At 37.0% G+C, this 18,485-nt stretch overlaps 1 protein-coding gene across 26 annotated transcripts in view; it reads left to right on the top strand.

Annotated features, from left to right (window-relative positions):
- PIK3C2G (phosphatidylinositol-4-phosphate 3-kinase catalytic subunit type 2 gamma) overlaps nucleotides 1-18,485 on the top strand; it is a 510,459-nt gene that overhangs the window by 321,229 nt on the left and 170,745 nt on the right. For all 26 annotated transcript variants that reach the window (XR_011439709.1, XM_070270025.1, XM_070270013.1 and 23 more), the window contains one exon: nucleotides 498-592. Coding sequence is in view for 25 of the 26 variants with exons in the window: in XM_070270025.1 (XP_070126126.1) it covers nucleotides 498-592 (95 nt within the window). In the remaining variant the exon portion in view is untranslated. The remainder of the gene's footprint in view (nucleotides 1-497; nucleotides 593-18,485) is intronic.

Raw genomic sequence — 18,485 nt, forward strand, 5'->3', positions numbered from 1 at the left:
GATCAGCTTTGAAACCTCTAAGTAAAGCTTCCAGGTCTGCAGGTTAATACTAATATATCAGTTGGTGAGTTCAGTTAAGGCTTTAAATGTGTGTTAATTTCACCTCCAGAAGAGGAGAAATCTCTATTGTGTAGTGACGTCATTTTTATAATCATGATATGATTTTTTGTGTGTGCCAGGATTCTTCTCCTTAGGCATGGTTGAACTCCACCAGCCTTGATTGAACCTCCAATAACCTGCTCTTACTTATTATCCTGTGATGCTAAAGCATCAATGAGGACAGGAAACAGACTACACAAATGCAGACTGTGTGATGTATGTGTAGTGTTATTAGTTATACACTAGCTAATAAAGCTATCAAATATATTACTGACTTTTTGTTAACATACTGTGCTGTTTTCCTTGGTCTTTTCTCAAGCCTCTTAAGTCTCTCTGTGTTCTGCTATAATTTTGTTACTGAGAAGAAAAGAATGAAGTGATTATATCTCTTACTTCAGGCTGTCAAGTTTGAATGGAACCTGGAAAGTCCTCTAGTGCAACTCCTGTTACACCGTTCATTGCAAAGCATCCAGATTGCCCATCGTCTTTACTGGTAAGGTTAAGTAAAATAGGGTAGGATGCTTTTTTTATTGTCAAGTTCTCTCTGTTGGGGCAGCTTTAGAAGAAGTACAAGATTTCTTTACTTTGTAATTGATATAAACCTCCACTTAAAATTCAGCCAGATTCGAGTCTTTGTCAAGGTTATTTTTATTTGAGTATAATTTAACTGTCATTGTCTTCAAAATCTTTCTTTTGTACAGTTGCTGCTGTTTAAATTCAATCAGAATTTTAAATCTGGACGATAGCTTTCCTATAGCTTTAAATCACAAGTGCCATTTGTGGTTTTATCTACTTATTGAAGATATCAGTATAAAATCTAGTTATAAGACTGTGGAAATTTTGGAAGAATGTGTGCTTTAAAAGTAATTTCTGTACAATGTTAGTTATAAACGATAGAGATCAACATATACTCTTTTGGTTGAAAATTCCTAGGGGAGTAAACTTTTCCCGAGTGTAAACTTGGAATATTATTAGTAGAGAATTAAGACTTACATAACAGATATCAGAATTTCTCCCATCATCACTTACTCTTGCTCCTAATGAACATGATGTTCTTTGGAGGCTGTTTTTCCTACTTTTCTTTTATTACTAACCTTGTAAATTCAATTTTATAGCAAAAATTTTAACAATTACAAGTGTCAATACCTAAGGATAAAATCGGATCCATTGTTGTCCTCATGTATGTATAACAGGCATTCAAGCCAGCATTTACTGGCTTTAATTGCTAGTGAAGAATTTTACTTACTATTAAAAAAAGAGAATTCAATATCATCTTTGAGTATCATGTTTTACTGCTTTAAAAGACATTATTCATGTAGACATCACTCTTCCCATGAAAATGACTCAAGCATTTCCTAGCAAAGTAGAGATACAGGGAATTTTCAGCCACCAGTGTTGTTTTGGTGCTCATTTTCATTTTAATATAAAAAACAGAACATTTTCCTCTAGTATGTTAGTATAATGAGGCATTAGATACATTGACTGGCTGTAGGCCCTTCACTGAATAGACTCTCTTCTCAAGCTCTGAATGAAGTCTTATTCCTTCCAGTTTTTCAATCAGCTACTATGGTGCTAAGGGAAGTAATATGGATATACTTGGTGATGTTCTGCTATCATATTAAAGCTAGGTCTCCATTAAACTCCATGTTTACTTCCCTTAACACTTGACTTGCCACTTTTTTGTGTGTGTGTGAGGCAGATTGGCCCTGAGCTAACATCTGTTGCCCATCTTCCTCTTTTTGCTTGAGGAAGATTGTCGCTGAGCTAACATCCGTGCCAATATTCTTCTATTTTATGTGGGATGCTGCCACAGCATGGCGTGATGAGCAGTGCTAGGTCTGTGCTCAGGTCAGCACTAGGTCTGTGAACCCCTGGCCACCAAAGTGGAGCACAAACTTAACCATGAGTTGGATAGAAGGAATAGGAAAAAATATAAATTGTAAATTGACTGCTTGTTTTTGAATGCTTTATTTGTGAGAACATGGAAAGGAAAAGGAAGATTGAGGGAGATTTTAAAATATCTACATCCTTTTAAAACTTAAATAAAAATTAAGAATCAGACAAACTATACTAAGCATGAAATAATGTTACTTATATTTAAAATGTGTCTTGGAGTTAAAAAAAAATAGCTGGTGGCTAGCATCATGTTTAGGGAATGCTTGTGTGTAGAATGTTAAATTAAAACTTTAAGATACAGCTCAGACCCCACGTGCTATATTTTAAAAAATTCTCAATGTATCTTTCCTTTAAAAAAAACAATGCCTTCTAATAATAATAATGATAATGATAATAATAATAAAAGGTAGAGATCCATCAGCCATCAGTTTAATGATGTTTTTTCTCTTGGATAAGCTACTGCTTCTTCAGATTCAGCATACTCAGCTCTAAACTCAGCATCTTGCCCTGCTCACCCAGGCTTTGGAGTCTTCTCTGGATCCTCCTGTTTCTCACTAACATGCCCAATTGTTTACCAAGCCCTCTATACCTCTATACCTCCCAAATAGCTCTCCCCCCACACTGCTTCCACCTGCCACTGCCACTGATCAGAGGTTGCCTCACTAGATGTTGAATTATGAATAAATAGGCTTAGACAGGAAACCGTCTTGACTGCTTGGCATCACTGTGTGCAGCCTTCCTGAAAGGGGAAATTGACTTGGAGTTACCGCAAGTCTCCTTCATGGGACGGGTGAATGTAACATGAGTAGCCCCTATTTTTCTTGTAAAGGGAGTTAACAGTAAGCTTTGGATTTGTAAGATTTAAAAGCTTTCAATCCCAGTTTGCACACTAAAAGATGGCTATAAATGGGAACCGTAGCATTTCAGGTTCACACTTAGGAGGCCCCTCCCTCTGTCATATAACAATTAATTATAGAAGGTTAAACTCAGTGCCCCTTTCTGTTTTGGATAGGAAACAGTTTAACTGTTAGTGAGATATTGGGTTGAATGGGGATCCCCAAAAAGATATATATACATCCTAACTCCAAGAACCTGTGAATATGACCTTATTTGGCGAAAGGGTCTTTGAAGATGTAATTAAAGATCTTGAGATTAGATCAACCTAGGTTATCAGGGTGGGTCCTAAATCCATTGACAAGTGTCCTTATAAGAGACAGAAGAGGAGAAGACACACACACACACACACACACACACACACACAGAAAAGGCCATGTGGAGATGGAGGCTTTTACTGGAGTGAGGTAGCCCAAAGTGAAAGAAATGTCCAGAGTCAGCAGAAGCTAGAAGAGGTGAGGAAGAGTCTCTCCTAGAACCTCAAGAGGGAGCACAGCCCTGTCTTGATTTCCGACTCCTGGACCCAGGACTGTGAGAATTTCTGTTGTTTAAGCCACCAGGTAGTAGTAATTTATTATAGTAGACACAGGAAATAAATAATGCAAGGAAGGGACATTATGAAGGGCCCTGACTAGATTGGCTGTGGTGTCGTGTCATGCAGGAAGCTTTCTTTGACCCTCTCCCCAGCCACCATCTGGGGTTGACTGAGTATTGCTTCCACATTGTATCCCAGAGTGTGCTCTATGGACTCTGCCAGGAGTCATGTCACATTACCTTAACACTCCTGTTTCCCTGTCTACTTCCACCCCTACTGCATATAGTGGCTGATGATATCAGTGATGTCATACTCTTCAGTGTACTAATCCCACCAGTGTCTGGAACTCCGGAGATACTAAAAAAGGGTTTTTAAAACCATAAAACCATAGAAATTTCTTTAAGGTCATCAATATTTTTACATGCCAGGAATCCTGTACAGTGCATTCTCAAAGGCACTGCTGGTGGCCCAGCCAGATCCCCTTTACCTGGCCGGTGCACCCATCTCGCACTTCTTTGGCTATTGACTGCTAATTGACAACTGCTTCTTCTCTGGAGAACTGTGCTCTGTTAATAATTGTGTTCCCACCTGGTCTGGGAAGTGGGAAATCTCTGAGGTGCAATTTACATTCCAGAGCCTCCCCAGGGATAGGATCAAGGCTAGACCTGACCTTGACCTCGTCCTTGTTAACTCCTCCTCTCTCCTATAATGCTTCCCTTACTCCCTCACAGGATTTTTTTTGAAGAGCATTCCTTCAGCAAATCACATACACCTAAATTGCTGATTTATACTCTGTTCTAGGGAACTTGAACTAAAATAAGCATTTCTTTATTGAAGATAAAGAATTTAAATATGTGTTTTAAAAAATTGGAACATCAGCATGCTATGAAATGTTTCACAAACAGAACAACAATATTGCAGTCTTTTATATGCATAATACTAAGTCTGATTGAATGAGCTCCTAGAGAGAGCCAATTTGAGTCAAAATCTATATGGTAGGGAGCCATTTTATAACATGGCTCCTTTGTAAATTGTTACTTAAGGCATGTGCTGCAAAAAATCTAAAGGTACTCCTTTCATAGTGTGGGGACAGCCTGAGATGGAGCCCCCATTTGCAAACTCTGTAAGAGCAGCATTTTTTTCTGTTTTATTCATTCATAGATCGCAAGAACCTAATACAGTACTTGGCACTTGACAAATAGTCAAAAAATTATTGTTGAAGGAATGAATAGGAATAAGTTGCCTGAACCTTGCTGCACTCATACAGATTTGTGACAATAGGGGGCAGGAGAGGGCTGCTTGAGTAGTCAGTTGGGCTTGATGCCAAACCAGAGCTGGCAAGGCTAGAACAATTTCAGGAGTGGACCCAATCGGGTAGTAGGCAATGGATATCACTAGTGATGGCAAAACTGGATTGGAGGGAGAATGCAAGCAGAAGTCAAGGACAAACCTAGGCCAGAAATTAGGGCCTAAAGAACAAGCTGATGCAGCAGTGTCTACTGGACCAGTTCGGAGAACCAAGGAAATGGTGTCTCTGCTACCATGATGCCTTTCCAAGGTGGCATTTGGTATTAAACGACCATATATTATGAGCTTTAATATGCTACCCATAAAGTTGAGATGATGCAAAATCTGCCAATTCATTTTCTAAACCATCTATCCTAAACTTATCTAGAATTTTGGGGCAATTTCTCAGATCAGGGACTACTCTAAATAAAGCAAACTAATGTGGAAATTTTAAGTCGTATGATTTGAAGTCATGCATATTCCTCCTGCTCCCTCTCCTAAATGTGTCTCCCCTGATGTCTAAAATTCTCTCACTAGTGAGTCACTCATTTAGGTTAGGTATTGTTCCCTCCAAGAAGTTCCCTTCTAATATGAAAAAATATATATTCAGAACATAATGCTTATGATGAATTAGTTTATCATTTGTTCATTTTTGTGGCAAACATTGAGATGCTAGACGCTGTTGAGCTATTAAAGATAAAACAGAATGTTGTTAGTGCTGTTGAGTGGATTCTGACTCCTAGCGACCCTGTGTACAGCAAAGTGGGACCCTGCCCTGTCTTTTTACTCCATCCTCTCACCTTCTAGCACTGTATCAGGTAATGCTCCACTGCTATTCATAGGGTTTTCATGGCCAATTTTTTTCTGGATGTGGGTGGTCAGGTTCTTCTTCCTAGTCTGTCTTATTCTGGAAGCTCCTCTGAAACCCATCCACCATGGCTAACCCTGATGTTATTTGACCCAGGTGACATAGCTTCCAGCATCACAGCAACACCCAGTTCCCACAATATGACAACTGACAGACGGATGGTGTGGGTCCCTGATGGGGAAACAAACCTGGGCCACAGTAGTAAGAGCACCTAATCTTAACCATTAGAACACTAGCTAAATAGAATGGTTCTCTTTTTTTTGAGGAAGATTAGCCCTGAGCTAACATCTGCTGCCAATTCTCCTCTTTTTTCTGAGAAAGATTGGCCCTGAGCTAATATCCATGCTTACCTTCCTTTACTTTATATGTGGGACCCCTGCCACAGCATGGCTTAACAAGCAGTGTGTAGATCCACACCCGGGATCTGAACCAGCGAACCCCACCCGGGCCGCCAAAGCAAACGTGGGAACTTAACACTGCGCCACTGGGCCGGCCCCCCCAGAATGGTTCTTGCTTCAAGAATCTCACAAGCTAACAACACATTAGCATCCAGGCAGCAGGAAAGAACCCACTAGCTAAGTGGCAGGGACAGAGTAGAAGGAGGGAACTGACAACAAATGCTTTCCGTTACATTTTTGCCTATGACCTACAATGGAGAGAGGCAAGGATGGACATCAAGTAAAATCAAAAAGCCTAAATATGTGCTCCCATTCTGTCAGAGTTAAACACTGACAGAGGCATCCAAATGAATACACAAAGGAAGTGAATGCTGTCTGTGCTTTGATGTCTGAAATCCTCCCTGAGGTAAGAGTAAAGAGCTGTGCTTTAGGGAGTTACCACCATGTACCAGAGCTCACGTGATGCAGTCAATGGGAGGTGTTAAAGCCTCGATGCTTTACCTGCTAGAATCATTATATTGCTACTAATTCACCTCTTTACCTTTACAATGTAATAAATAATAAATTATTGCTTCACTTTTTTGTAAGGGGAAGATGTGTCTTCCTGTCATTTAATATTGATCTGTTATAATCACCTTTCACTCCGTTGTTCTCAGAAAAGTATACACCAGATAAAATCCCCATAATAAACGATCCACTAAACTAATAATAGCTGTTCTCTACCCCGACCAACTTGGAAAAAAAGGGACAGATATTTGTAAGGAAGTTTACATTTTACATAACAATCTGTAAAATCCAATAGCACAGGTTTTTAGTTAAAGCATAATATAGGAAGAGTTGTTGTCTGTTTTATTTCTATTTTATGTGATTGAGGTTTTATGTAGCTCCTTTAAGGAAAGGATTTTTTTAAACAGTATACAATGTTTAAATTAATTTTCTAATATCATTTAAGTCTTATTAGTCCTATTAAATACATATGAAAATAGGATCTGTTACAAACTTCTACCACAATCAATGCAAAATCCAGGAACAGAGCTCCACCTTAAATTTATCCCAAGTTTATATTATTTTCCATTCAAATTCTTCTATTTTGTTAAAAAAAGAGAAGAGTTATAAAAATGAACATTTTGTATATGCATACTGACCTCAAATGTTAGACCTTGGATCAGATCTGGCATTTGGGAACTGAACTTTCTAATGCACTCTCTAGCAACTTTTCATTATAATAGCCACATGCAATTACGTCAGGGCTTCCTTAGATAGAAATCTGGTTTCTCTGTAATAATAACAGTTCCTTTCCGTCATAGTTTATGCTAGAGATTTGGGTTGAGGCCTTGAAAAACAGCATTATACTGCTTAATGTTCATTGTTTCTCAGACTACAGCTTTGCTCTAGCCAGCAATAAATATGGCCAACAAAAAGACATTCTGTTTAGAAATCATCTTTGTCTTCTAAAAATATTTGAATTTGGCTTCCAAAATGAATAGACTAACATAATTCATACAAATGATTTGCGAGTCAAATTCATCCTTAGGAATCATCTGCTATAATACTTTTTTCCCCCTAGAAAGAGATTTCTACAAGTTTAGTGATTCATCCACTGACAATCATCTAGCTGATTAAAGAATTGAGATTAGGGGGGTCCAGCCCCATGGCCAAGTGGTTAAGTTTCTGCGCTTGCTTTGGTGGCCCAGGGTCTTGCCAGTTTGGATCCTGGGTGAGGACCTAGCACTGCTCATCGAGCCATGCTGAGGTGGCATCTCACATAGAGGAACTAGAAGGACCTATAACTAGAATACACAACTATGTACTGAGGGGCTATGAGGAGAAGAAGAAGGAGAAAAAAAAAAAAAGATTGACAACAGATGTCAGCTCAGAGCCAATCTTTAAAAAGAAAAATGAATTGAGATTAAAATCTTTTTTTTCATTGACATCTCATGCCCAATTCAGGTCTCTTTCCAATTCAAAATCTACTTTTAACAGAAAGTGCACCCTGAAGAATTCATAGTATGTTATTTTTTCTATCAATAATTGGGAACTCATTCAAGTACTGAAGAAGTGGCTTTTCCTTAACTTGAAAGCAAGACTAAAGAGAAAACAGTATTTGAAATATCTTTATATCTAATAGCTCAAAACTTTTGCCATTAGGTGTTGGTATGATCCACAAGTGCTATCAATTATAGTATTAATAGGTACATGAAGTAAGCTCCAAAAAAAATTGTCTACTTAAAAGAGTTTTGAGGGAAACAGTAGGTTTTTCTCAGAATCTTTCTTTTGTAGTTCCTGATTCATACTTAAAACACTAAATTTGCTCTCTTAGTTTTACTATTAAACCATGATTGATAAGAAAACAATTGCTGAGTAATTTACTTAGCAGACTCAGTTTGTACTTATTTTTTTAAGACACATTATATAAAACCAAGACTTTCTCAGTTTTCTCAAAAACGCTGGTTACTTAGGCAGCTAGCAATATGCTAATGAAATTCAAGTCAGCCATTTCCTCAAGTTAAACAAGTAAGAAAATAAATTCCTATAGTCCAGATCAGAACTTGGCAACAATAAAATGTAAGAAGAATCAATCTTTGCTTTCCTTCTAAGTAAAAATACTCAGGAAGCAATGGGATATAAAAGCCTGAAGAGCAGGAGAAAGATCTAGATTGGTGACAGAGAATCAGAAAGAATCAGCACATTGATGGTACTTGCCAGGCTTCCATCTTTTGGCCCAGTCATGCTCGAATTTGGAATTTTCACCCAGATTCCTTGAACTTGGACCCAGATAAAAAAAGAGAGAGAATCAAAGAATCATGTTGAAGGTATTTTTAGGTGCCAGGTCTAGAAGTAGCACATGCCACTTTTGTCGTCTTGTCTTTTTTTTTCCAGTTTTCTTGAGAAATAATTGGCATACATTACATCACTGTGTAAGTTTGTGTACAGCATGGTGGTTTGATTTACATATATTGTGAAATGATTACCACGATAAGTTCAGCTAACATCCATCATCTCATATAGATACAATAAAAATTAAAAAAGAGGAAAAGAAAAAAATTATGTCTTTATAATGAAAACTCTTAGTGTTTACTCTCTTAACAACTTTCCCGTATATCAGACGGCAATCATAACTATAGTCATCATGTTTTACACTGTATTCCTAGTACTTATTTATCTTATTACTGGAAGTTTGTACATTTTGACCACCTTCTCCAATTTCCCCTTCCCCCACCCTTTGCCTCTGGTAAGTACAAGTCTGATCTCTTTTTCTGAGTTTGGTTTTGTTTTTTAGATTCTACACAGTGTTTGTCTTTCTCTGTCTGACTTATTTCACTTAGCATACTGCCTTCAAGGTCCATCCACGTTGTTGCAAATTGTAGGATATCCTCATTTTTTGTGGCTGAATAGTATTCCAGTATATATATACCACAACTTCTTTATCCATTCATCCATTGCTGGATACTTAGGTTGTTTCTCTGTCTTGGCCATTATAAATAATGCTGCTATGAACATGGGGGCAAAGATATCTTTTTTAAGTTAATGTTTTCATTTCTGTTGGATATATTCCGTGAAGTGGAATTATAAATCAGATGGTAGTTCTACTTTTAATTTGTTTTTTTTTTAAAGATTGACACCTAGGCTAACAACTGTTGCCAATCTTCCTTTTTTTTTTTTTTCTGCTTTATTTCCCAACCACCCCCCCCCCCCCGCCCCCGATACATAGTTGTATATCTTAGTTGCAGGTCCCTCCAGTTGTGGGATGTGGGACACCGCCTCAATGTGGCCTGACACTCGGCGCCATGTCCGCACCCAGGATCCGAACCCTGGGCCGCAGCAGCAGTGCGTGTGAACTTAGCCACTCGGCCACGGAGCTGGCCCCATCTACTTTTAATTTTTTGAGGATCCTCCATAATGTTTTCCATAGTGGCTGTACCAATTTACAATCCCACTAACAGTGCACAAGGGCCCCTTTTCTTTACATCCATGACAGCATTTGTTATCTCCTGTCTTTTTGATGATGGCCTTTCTAATAGGAGTGAGAGGACTCATCACTTTTGCCTATATTCTGTAGGTCAGAAATCAATAACAAGACCCATCTAACTGCAAGGGAGTATAGGAAAGTGAGCCAGGTGTATATCTAAACACAGAAGCAAAATGCTGTTTGAGCTGGTAAACCCCAAACAGTGTCTTCCAACGAGGTAAAGCAAGAGAAATGACTCAAAAATTTGGCCAACAAGTGGTAGCGGGCCAGTAACCTTTACATATATTAATTGGCTTTCTTTTCAAAAACTAAAATTTGTCTCAAAAGACAAAAAAAGAGTACTTTCTAACTACTTGATTAAGAATCATCACTTTGACAGACACCATCTAAAAATGTCTTTTGATCAGCAATTCTATAGATATTTCCAAGAGATTTAACCTATGGATATATTTTGTAACCATTTTACCTGGAGGGCTCATTATTAAGATTTTTTTTTAGCTATGATGAGTGACTGATATCTTGGCCTAAGAGGTCTAAAATTGAATTAAATATTCCTACCCTGTACTCTTTCAATCCTTGTCCCCACTGTTACCAAACTTTCTTTTTTATATGCAATGTCCTGGTTTACAGCTACTACCAAGACACCAAGATACCCAACAGAGAAAATCTGGGAGGCATTTTCCTTACCCAATAACCTTCCTCATTCAATCAATCCTTAAGACCTGACTGTTGTTTCCCATAAATATGTCTTGAATTTGTCCCTTCTTTTCTGTTTCCATGGCTAGCACCTTAGGGCAAGCCTTCAGTGTCACCTACTTGGACTATTGCAATAGTATCCTAACTTTTTTCCTTTACTTACCTTCTTACCAATCTTCAGCCCGTCCATCCTCCACTCTGCTCTCAGAATAATCTTAATATAATGCAACTTGATCCCTAATTCATAAAGTCAGCTGTAGTTCCTGGGTAACCTCCAACTGGTTAGTATAATTTCACAATTCCAGGCAGCTCTTTCCTGCTGACAGGGTTTAGAATTCATAGACTGTGAGATAAAAATCTATTCTCCTTTAATATGATCTTGGAATAGATTTTCATGATCTCAACTCTGCCTACCTCCTACCTCCATTTTGTATGGCTTTCTACATCCAAACATAGTCTTTTCCATTCTCAAGTAGTTACTCAAATTTTCAGACATCTTTCATGCCCTAGTGACTTTGTTCATGGCATTTCCGTCTGCTTGAAATGCTGTTGTCCTGTTGTTTAGCCAGAGTCCTTTAGGACTCAGCTCAAATTTTTATCCTCTTTGAAGTTGTCTCTGACCTTTGCTCTTGTACACACTGCCAATACAGTTCTTAGCATATTGCATACTTTTGTTTACTTCACCATTTTGCTTTTCTTTAAGATACTTTGGGCTACAAGTAACAGAAAATCCTGATTCAGCTGGTTTAAACAATGTGAAAAATTAATTATCTCACATAACAAGAAGGTGGTTAGTAGAGTGATTCGAGAGTTTATTATTGCAGCTGCTCACTGATTTTTGTCATAAACCCAATTTCTTTGCATCTTTCTGCTCTGTCAACCTCGGTGTGTTGACTTGTCCTCAGTCCAGTTCATATTATGTTTACAAGAAGACTGCCATAGTTGATGTTACATCCATATTTGGCACCATGCAGCAAAAAAAAAAAAAAAGAGGGCTGATCCTTTCCCAGCAAGAAAAGTTGTCTCTAAACCCAGTAGCAGTGTTAACGTCCTATATCATTTGCCGGAATTGGGTCACATGTCATCCTGAACAAATCACCTGATCAGATGGCAATTGGGTGAATTGACTTATCCAATTAGCTTAGAATATTCAGAATTTATCCCTAAACAGATCATCTTCCCTGAATGTTTTGATATTTGAGGAAGATCAGATTCTTTATTTAGATGTGAGGGGAGAATAGATTTTGTATAGGTAAAACCCTCTGTTCCATTTCTGGACTGTGAGGCCTCATATTAACCATCCATCCTTAACACAGAACATTGCATATAGTCATATAATTGGTGCTCAATAAATACGTGTTAAATGAATTTTAAAAAAATAATCATACCATGTACATTTGTACTGCCTAAGGTTAACATTTCTTGACTACTGTACTTAAAATAGCAGGCAATCAAAACAGGTCATATTAAAATAAATGTGGAGAGTTGGTCATTGGTATTCTCATAATCACTTTTGCTCTTTTTAAAAAATAGACTCTCCCAGCTCGTTGGAATTGAAGAAAGTTGATTTAAATGATTTACAAAAAAATGATTCTCTGGAATAGAAGTTTTCGAAGAAAGGTTTGGTGTTAACATTGATTTAGTCCACAGTGTGAGGTGCCTTAACTATGACTTAACTACGCTGTTTCTTAAAACCCTGATTGCAAATGAAAGGCTGTGTCCAGTGATTTGGCAAGAAGCGTTTTGTGGGGAGACTGTGCCAAGCAGTCAGATTTTTTAAAATACAGTTTTCTATATTGAGACTCTCTGTTAGCTTTGAGGAATTACTGAACAGTTTCTGATTTTTGCTGGCTCCTATATTCTACAGTTGTTGTTTTTTCCCCCTTATACTGTTCTTTTTGTTTTGTATCAGTTGGTAAGTCAGTCCTTGATTTTCAGGCCCTATTTTACAATCTTTGTTCATCAAAAGATCACTCTTTGAAAAGGTTGAATGAAGATTTTTCTTGTTTTTCTTCTAACTCAATTTTCTATTTCATTTGTGTGCAATTATTGTAGTTACAAGAGAAAGACTGTTACTCTATTTTTCCTTGTCTAAAAAACCTTATATGTGTTGCTCACAAAATCCAGACTTGGACATTTCAATCAAATACTTGTCATGTTTAATAACTTAAAAATTTTCTTCTATTTTGGCATATATGATTCATTTTTGGCCAATGACAAATGAACAGCTTGCACAAATAGTGCTTGTCCGCAGAGTTGACAGTCTGCCTGATATACTAACCACTCTTGACAGAATGTCGAGTAATTAATGTATCTTGCTTGAGTTTGGTCATCTGAAATTGTGAAAGGGAGAAATCCTAATGTACATGTCACTTTCTTTTTAAATCGGACACTGTGTACCTGTGTTTCCTAAGGCACCATAAATGTCATTAATTTACCAAAATGGTGGAGCTTCTATTATTTTCGTCCAAGTAAAATTTGCCATCACTTTTAGAGAGGCTGCTGCTCAATGAACTGTTGACACAAATTGATTGATGACTCTGAAGTCTCACAAGACTTAATCTAGAGCTTCAGTTACTAGATGTTGTCAGGGCAGCTACATAAATAGACCAGTGGGCTCCTGTGAACAGAGGCAGGAAAATGCGTAAGAAGTATATTGAGGAAAGAGATAGTATTATGTTAGTCATCCATTCTTTTATTCACCTGTCTATTCTCCAAGTTTTTATTGAGGGCCTATTATATACATAATTTATAGCTCTTTTGTGAAAGAGATAGAAAATATAAACAAATGATAACAAACATAGTTTAAGAAAAGTGGTCTTTTAAGCCTCCTTGCTATTTCAGGCAGTTACCGCAGATGCTAGAGTCTATTTTCAACTCTGTTGTCTCAACAAATTAATTTAAACATTTCATTCAGTGATTTTTCAAGTCCTCCTTGATTGGATTGTGAATTATTTATTCTTGGAAATGGTTGTGTCAAATGTGCGGAGAGCCCCTTTCCAGGCTTAAGGAACTTCAGGAACTAAATTGGTGATTAGATGGTGACTTGGATGATCTTCTGGAATATTTTAATATCTTTTCTCTGCGATAAAGACCAGAGTGCTCAGGTTTATCAACTCGAGTATGGCTCTGGCTTGAAAAGTATTACTAAGAATTCTAATCATCTGTTTTCAATACTCTTTCTTGTCATGACAGCATTGCCTTGTGGTAAACATATATAGTTAGATACTATGCTAGTCACCTTTTCATATTATTTCACTAATTCACAGCAATTCTATTATCTCCATTTTTCAGATGCGGAAGTTAGTACTGAGAGGCTAAGTATACAAAGCTACTAAGCAGAAGAGCCAAAATTTGACCCTGTACCCTACCCAGTATGATCCTCCAACCCACTTAAGTACTATGAAAGATATAACAATAACAGTAAAAGTCAGAATAATGTAATAGTAAGAGAACAAGATTTTGGAGGAAAACATACTTAAGCAGCAATTAAAACTCAGGTCTCTACTAGCTGTATGGTTTTAAAAAAATTACTTAACCTCCCTAATCTTTTTCATATTCTGTAAAAGAAATAAAATTATGCCTAACAGAGTTATTGCTAAAATAAATTGGGATCATGTAAATCACGATCCTTAATATAAATTTAGTTCTTCCAAAGGATATATTTTTTGAATTAGAAAGCATGAGAAATATCCCCCAAATTCCAGTTCCCAAGATTGTATCACAAATTAATAATTACATAGAATTAAGATCTTAGATTCTTGACATTTGACTTCTCCTAACATTGCTCTTTGTTTTATTCCAATTCAAATTTATAACTAAACTTTAATAATAGAATTTGAAATGGGTGGAAGTGAGCTCAGAAAAATCACTGTAAAAACAAACTAGATTAGAAATTTATTTGAAAAAAGTATCTTGAAACATTGTAAGTGTCAGAAAAAGTTAGGAATCTGTGCATTACTTAGTTTCAGAGAAGTTTAACAGACAAAGGAATCGAGCAACATTCACAGGTTGCCTGTTGATACATGCTTTTACATTTCAACAGCCAACATTTGTCTCACTCACACCACGCATCTGCCTGCTAGCACAGTTTAGAAGAAGAAAATTTAAGTAAAAATTTTCATCAATCCTTTGGTTATTTTAAAGGTTTGTGACTGTGCACTGCAAATGTAAAATTGTGCTCACTGAGGAAGTTGGGAACTTAGGCAAAGACCTTAAATATCCCTTACAACAGCAACAGAATGGATCACTAAAGTGTTGCTCAACCTATCACAGTGGTCTAGTGGTTAAGATTTGGCATTCTCACCACCTTGGTCTGCATTGGTTGTTATACTGTGGCAGCTGTGTGATGTTGAAAGCTATGCCACGAGGTATTTCAAGTACTAGCAAGGTCACTCACAGTGGACAGGTTTCAGCAAAGCTGAAAGACTAGAAAGAAGGACCTGGCAACCCGCTTCTGAAAAGATTGGCCTTGAAAATCCTATGAGAGGATGGTGTGAAAAGACCGGGCAGGGTTCTGCTCTGCTTGGATTTTTCCACTGTTTAGCTGGATTTTTAAACCTTAAATGATTTGGTGTAAAATTTTTATAATAAACCTTGTTACTGAACATGTGACTTCAGTGAGATAATTTGTTCTTGAGCTATAATAATGCCATTTATCCAGGGTTTCATTTTCATAGTTGGCAGTTCCTTCCACTTTGAGAATTGGTTAATGACATGTGAAGATTGGATATTTCTCTTTCCTCTTTCCTTTGCTTGGGTAAAGGATCCTTAGCAATAATTGTCCTGGAGAAGTTATTTGTTATTTCTGTGCATACATTATAGTTGGTCTAATTGGTTCTCCAACCTCTGGATGACACTGTACCTACCATTTTTGGCATTTTATATGAAAGCAACTGGTGATCCCAATGACATATCAGGCCTTTTTGGTCCTGGGCAGTTGACTTACACTTTCTGAGCCTCCATTTCCTCATGTGTAAAACAAGAGTTATAATACCTACCAAAAGTACCTAGCACAGGTCCTGACACCTATAGTAACTCAGTAAATATATGTTGAATAAATCACTAATTGAAAGAATTGAGATTTTTTTGAGGGTGAAATAACATAAAATTATGCAGTAGGCCTTGTACAGCTCCTAGCCTTAACAAATATTTCTTCTTCTGCTTTCCCTCTTTCCTCTTCTTCTTTTTATTATTTAATCAACTTCATTTGTTGAAGAATAGTTTGGGAATTTGTGTGTGTGTGTGAGGAAGATTGGCCCTGAGCTAACATCTGTTGCTATTCTTCCTCGTTGTGCTTGAAGAAGATTGTTGCTGAGCTAACATCTGTGCCAATATTCCTCTATTTTATGTGGGATGCTGCCACAGCATGGGTTAACAAGCAGTGCAAGGTCCACTCCAGGGATCCGAACCTGCGAACCCTGGACCACTGAAGCAGAGCGCACAAACCACAAACTCAACCACTATACCACCTGGCCTGGTTTGGGAATATTTTAATTGTCCTCCTCAACCAAAGCATGTTATCCAAGTGGGCATAAATCTGTAACTCTGTGGTCTACTTTCTGTACATTCCATCTGAGTGTAAATGGGAAAATTTCTGGGACACCATTCCTGGTGTTTTTCACCATCCCGTATCTTACCACCCATTCTAGACAGTTGCATTTCTAAATCTATGATTCAGCTAAAACCCAAAGCCTCAAGAGCCCCTGACATCCTTTTTCACCAATAAATTATAGGTCCACACTTCAGCAACTCCTATCCATGACTACATAATAAATCTTGTCATCCCTAGGAATGGCTCCTTATCTGAAGTTTTAAACTCAGAAATCAAATGTATTAACGCTTTCATATTTTGACTTTACTGCTCACACTAAACCTGGAGTTCAGTGCCAGTAGAAACTCCACTCCTGACCTCTGCATGTTCTTCAGGCTCATTCAACCACTCATCATTTGACTTACTTCCCTAACAACCTTCCTAGCCACTCATTTACAAAGCTGGGCTAATTTCCTCTCATTACCCTCTGTCTACCAAGTCACTTATAAACTGTCTCATGAATCAGTACCCTCCTCTCCATCTCCACTAAACTCTTAGTTCAGGATATTATCATTTCCTTACTAATAGTGCTGTTGTTTATTTCATCTACCCAATTCTGCAATGCCTATAAAATAAAGATCAAATTCATTAATTCTGTCTTATATATAAGGACCCACAGGGTAAATTTTATTTTATTATCAATATCAGGAAAACTTGTGCTTCTCCAAAGCACCAGTTTGTTTTTAACATGTGAAAATGTTGCCTCTCTTCACTGATAGGGTAATAGTTAATAAAGATCTGCTTCACTGCACCTGGATGCAAAACTTAGTTTTACTAGTCCCTAGGTATCTGACTTTCAGCAAGGTACTTAACTTTTGTAAGACCCATTTTTCCCAGCATTAAAAATGAGGATAGTAATAATATTTACTTTCAGAGGGTGTTGTGAGAATTAATGTAATATCATCATATTTTTGGGACCACGGAGTTGCACAGCCAGAGATTCCAACCAGGCATCAGGCTTGTAGATGTAAGCGTTGTGGTCCTATCCATAGGAGGAATTTATTCATTAAACATTTAGTAAGCACTTCCATGAGTTAGGTCATGTGGTAGTCTTCAAGGATACAGCAATGGATATAACAGACCAAAATTTCTGCACGTCCTTGTGTAGCTTTTAAGAGGAATAAGATATATACTTGTAAAATGCCGATAAGAGCTAGGAAGAAAAAGGAAACATGAGATACAAAGAGTGCAAGGATCAAGGAGTTGCAATTTTAGGACAGAGTAGCAAGGGAAAGGCCTTATTAACAATGTGGCACTTGACATATCTAGCATGAAATACTTAAAAATATCTTAATAGTCTTCCTGCTTCCATCTTTTCTCCTCTATAATATTCTCCATGGAGCAACCAGTGTTATTCAAATGAAGTTATAAAAATGTAAAACTTTAAATAAACAAAATTTTAATTCAATAGTGGAACTGAATACCAGTTTCTATTAAAGAGAAAAAAACATGGACCAAGTATCAGCAGCATTTAAGGTCTCTACTCTATTAGTTTAGAGACATCAGATTAGAATTTAATGTATGATATATTTTTGCATAAAGCATATTTAAGTGAAAGCTATATTGAAATGAATGGTCACTGTTGCTTTGTTTTAATTGATAATACTAACCTTCAAACTATGAGAAACAGCTATATTCATCTCAGAGAAATTTAATGATACTCACTGAGTGTGGAGTACTGTAAAATATTCAGTGGACTAATTTTAAAAAAATAATAAGTATTATTGCTTGTCAAGAATAGGAAAAATATAAACAAGTGATTAAATCTGGAACAATGAAAGAATATTTATGAAGTAAGATCACAATAATTGTGAGATAATTATATTAACCCTCAAGAGAATGGAAAATAAAAGTATCTTCAGGGTGAGGTGACATTAGTTGAGGTAAATTCTTGGAGGAGAGATTTTGATACTATGTTTCAAGGAGGTGATGGATAAGAGTAAACTGAGTAGATTTCAAGAACCTCATATACAGAGACAGAAAGGAGCAAGGAGTGACCAGATTAAGTTTCTGAAACTAGGCTCATTGTACAAAGAAAGAGAGAAAGAGTACTAAGTTATAGCATTATAATTCTTCAGATGTTATCAACTACATTCATAATTGATTAAACTATTTAGGAGTATTTTTTAAATGATAAGAAAAGGCATACATCTTTTTGTACCATCCATTTTCAAATAGATGTGAGTTAGAACTGAATAATTTAGGCTGCAAATTCCTGTGTACAGTCAATATCTTAATTTTTATTCTGG

Source organism: Equus caballus, chromosome 6 (genome assembly GCF_041296265.1).
Source record: "Equus caballus isolate H_3958 breed thoroughbred chromosome 6, TB-T2T, whole genome shotgun sequence".
NCBI classification, from domain to species: Eukaryota; Metazoa; Chordata; class Mammalia; order Perissodactyla; family Equidae; genus Equus; species Equus caballus.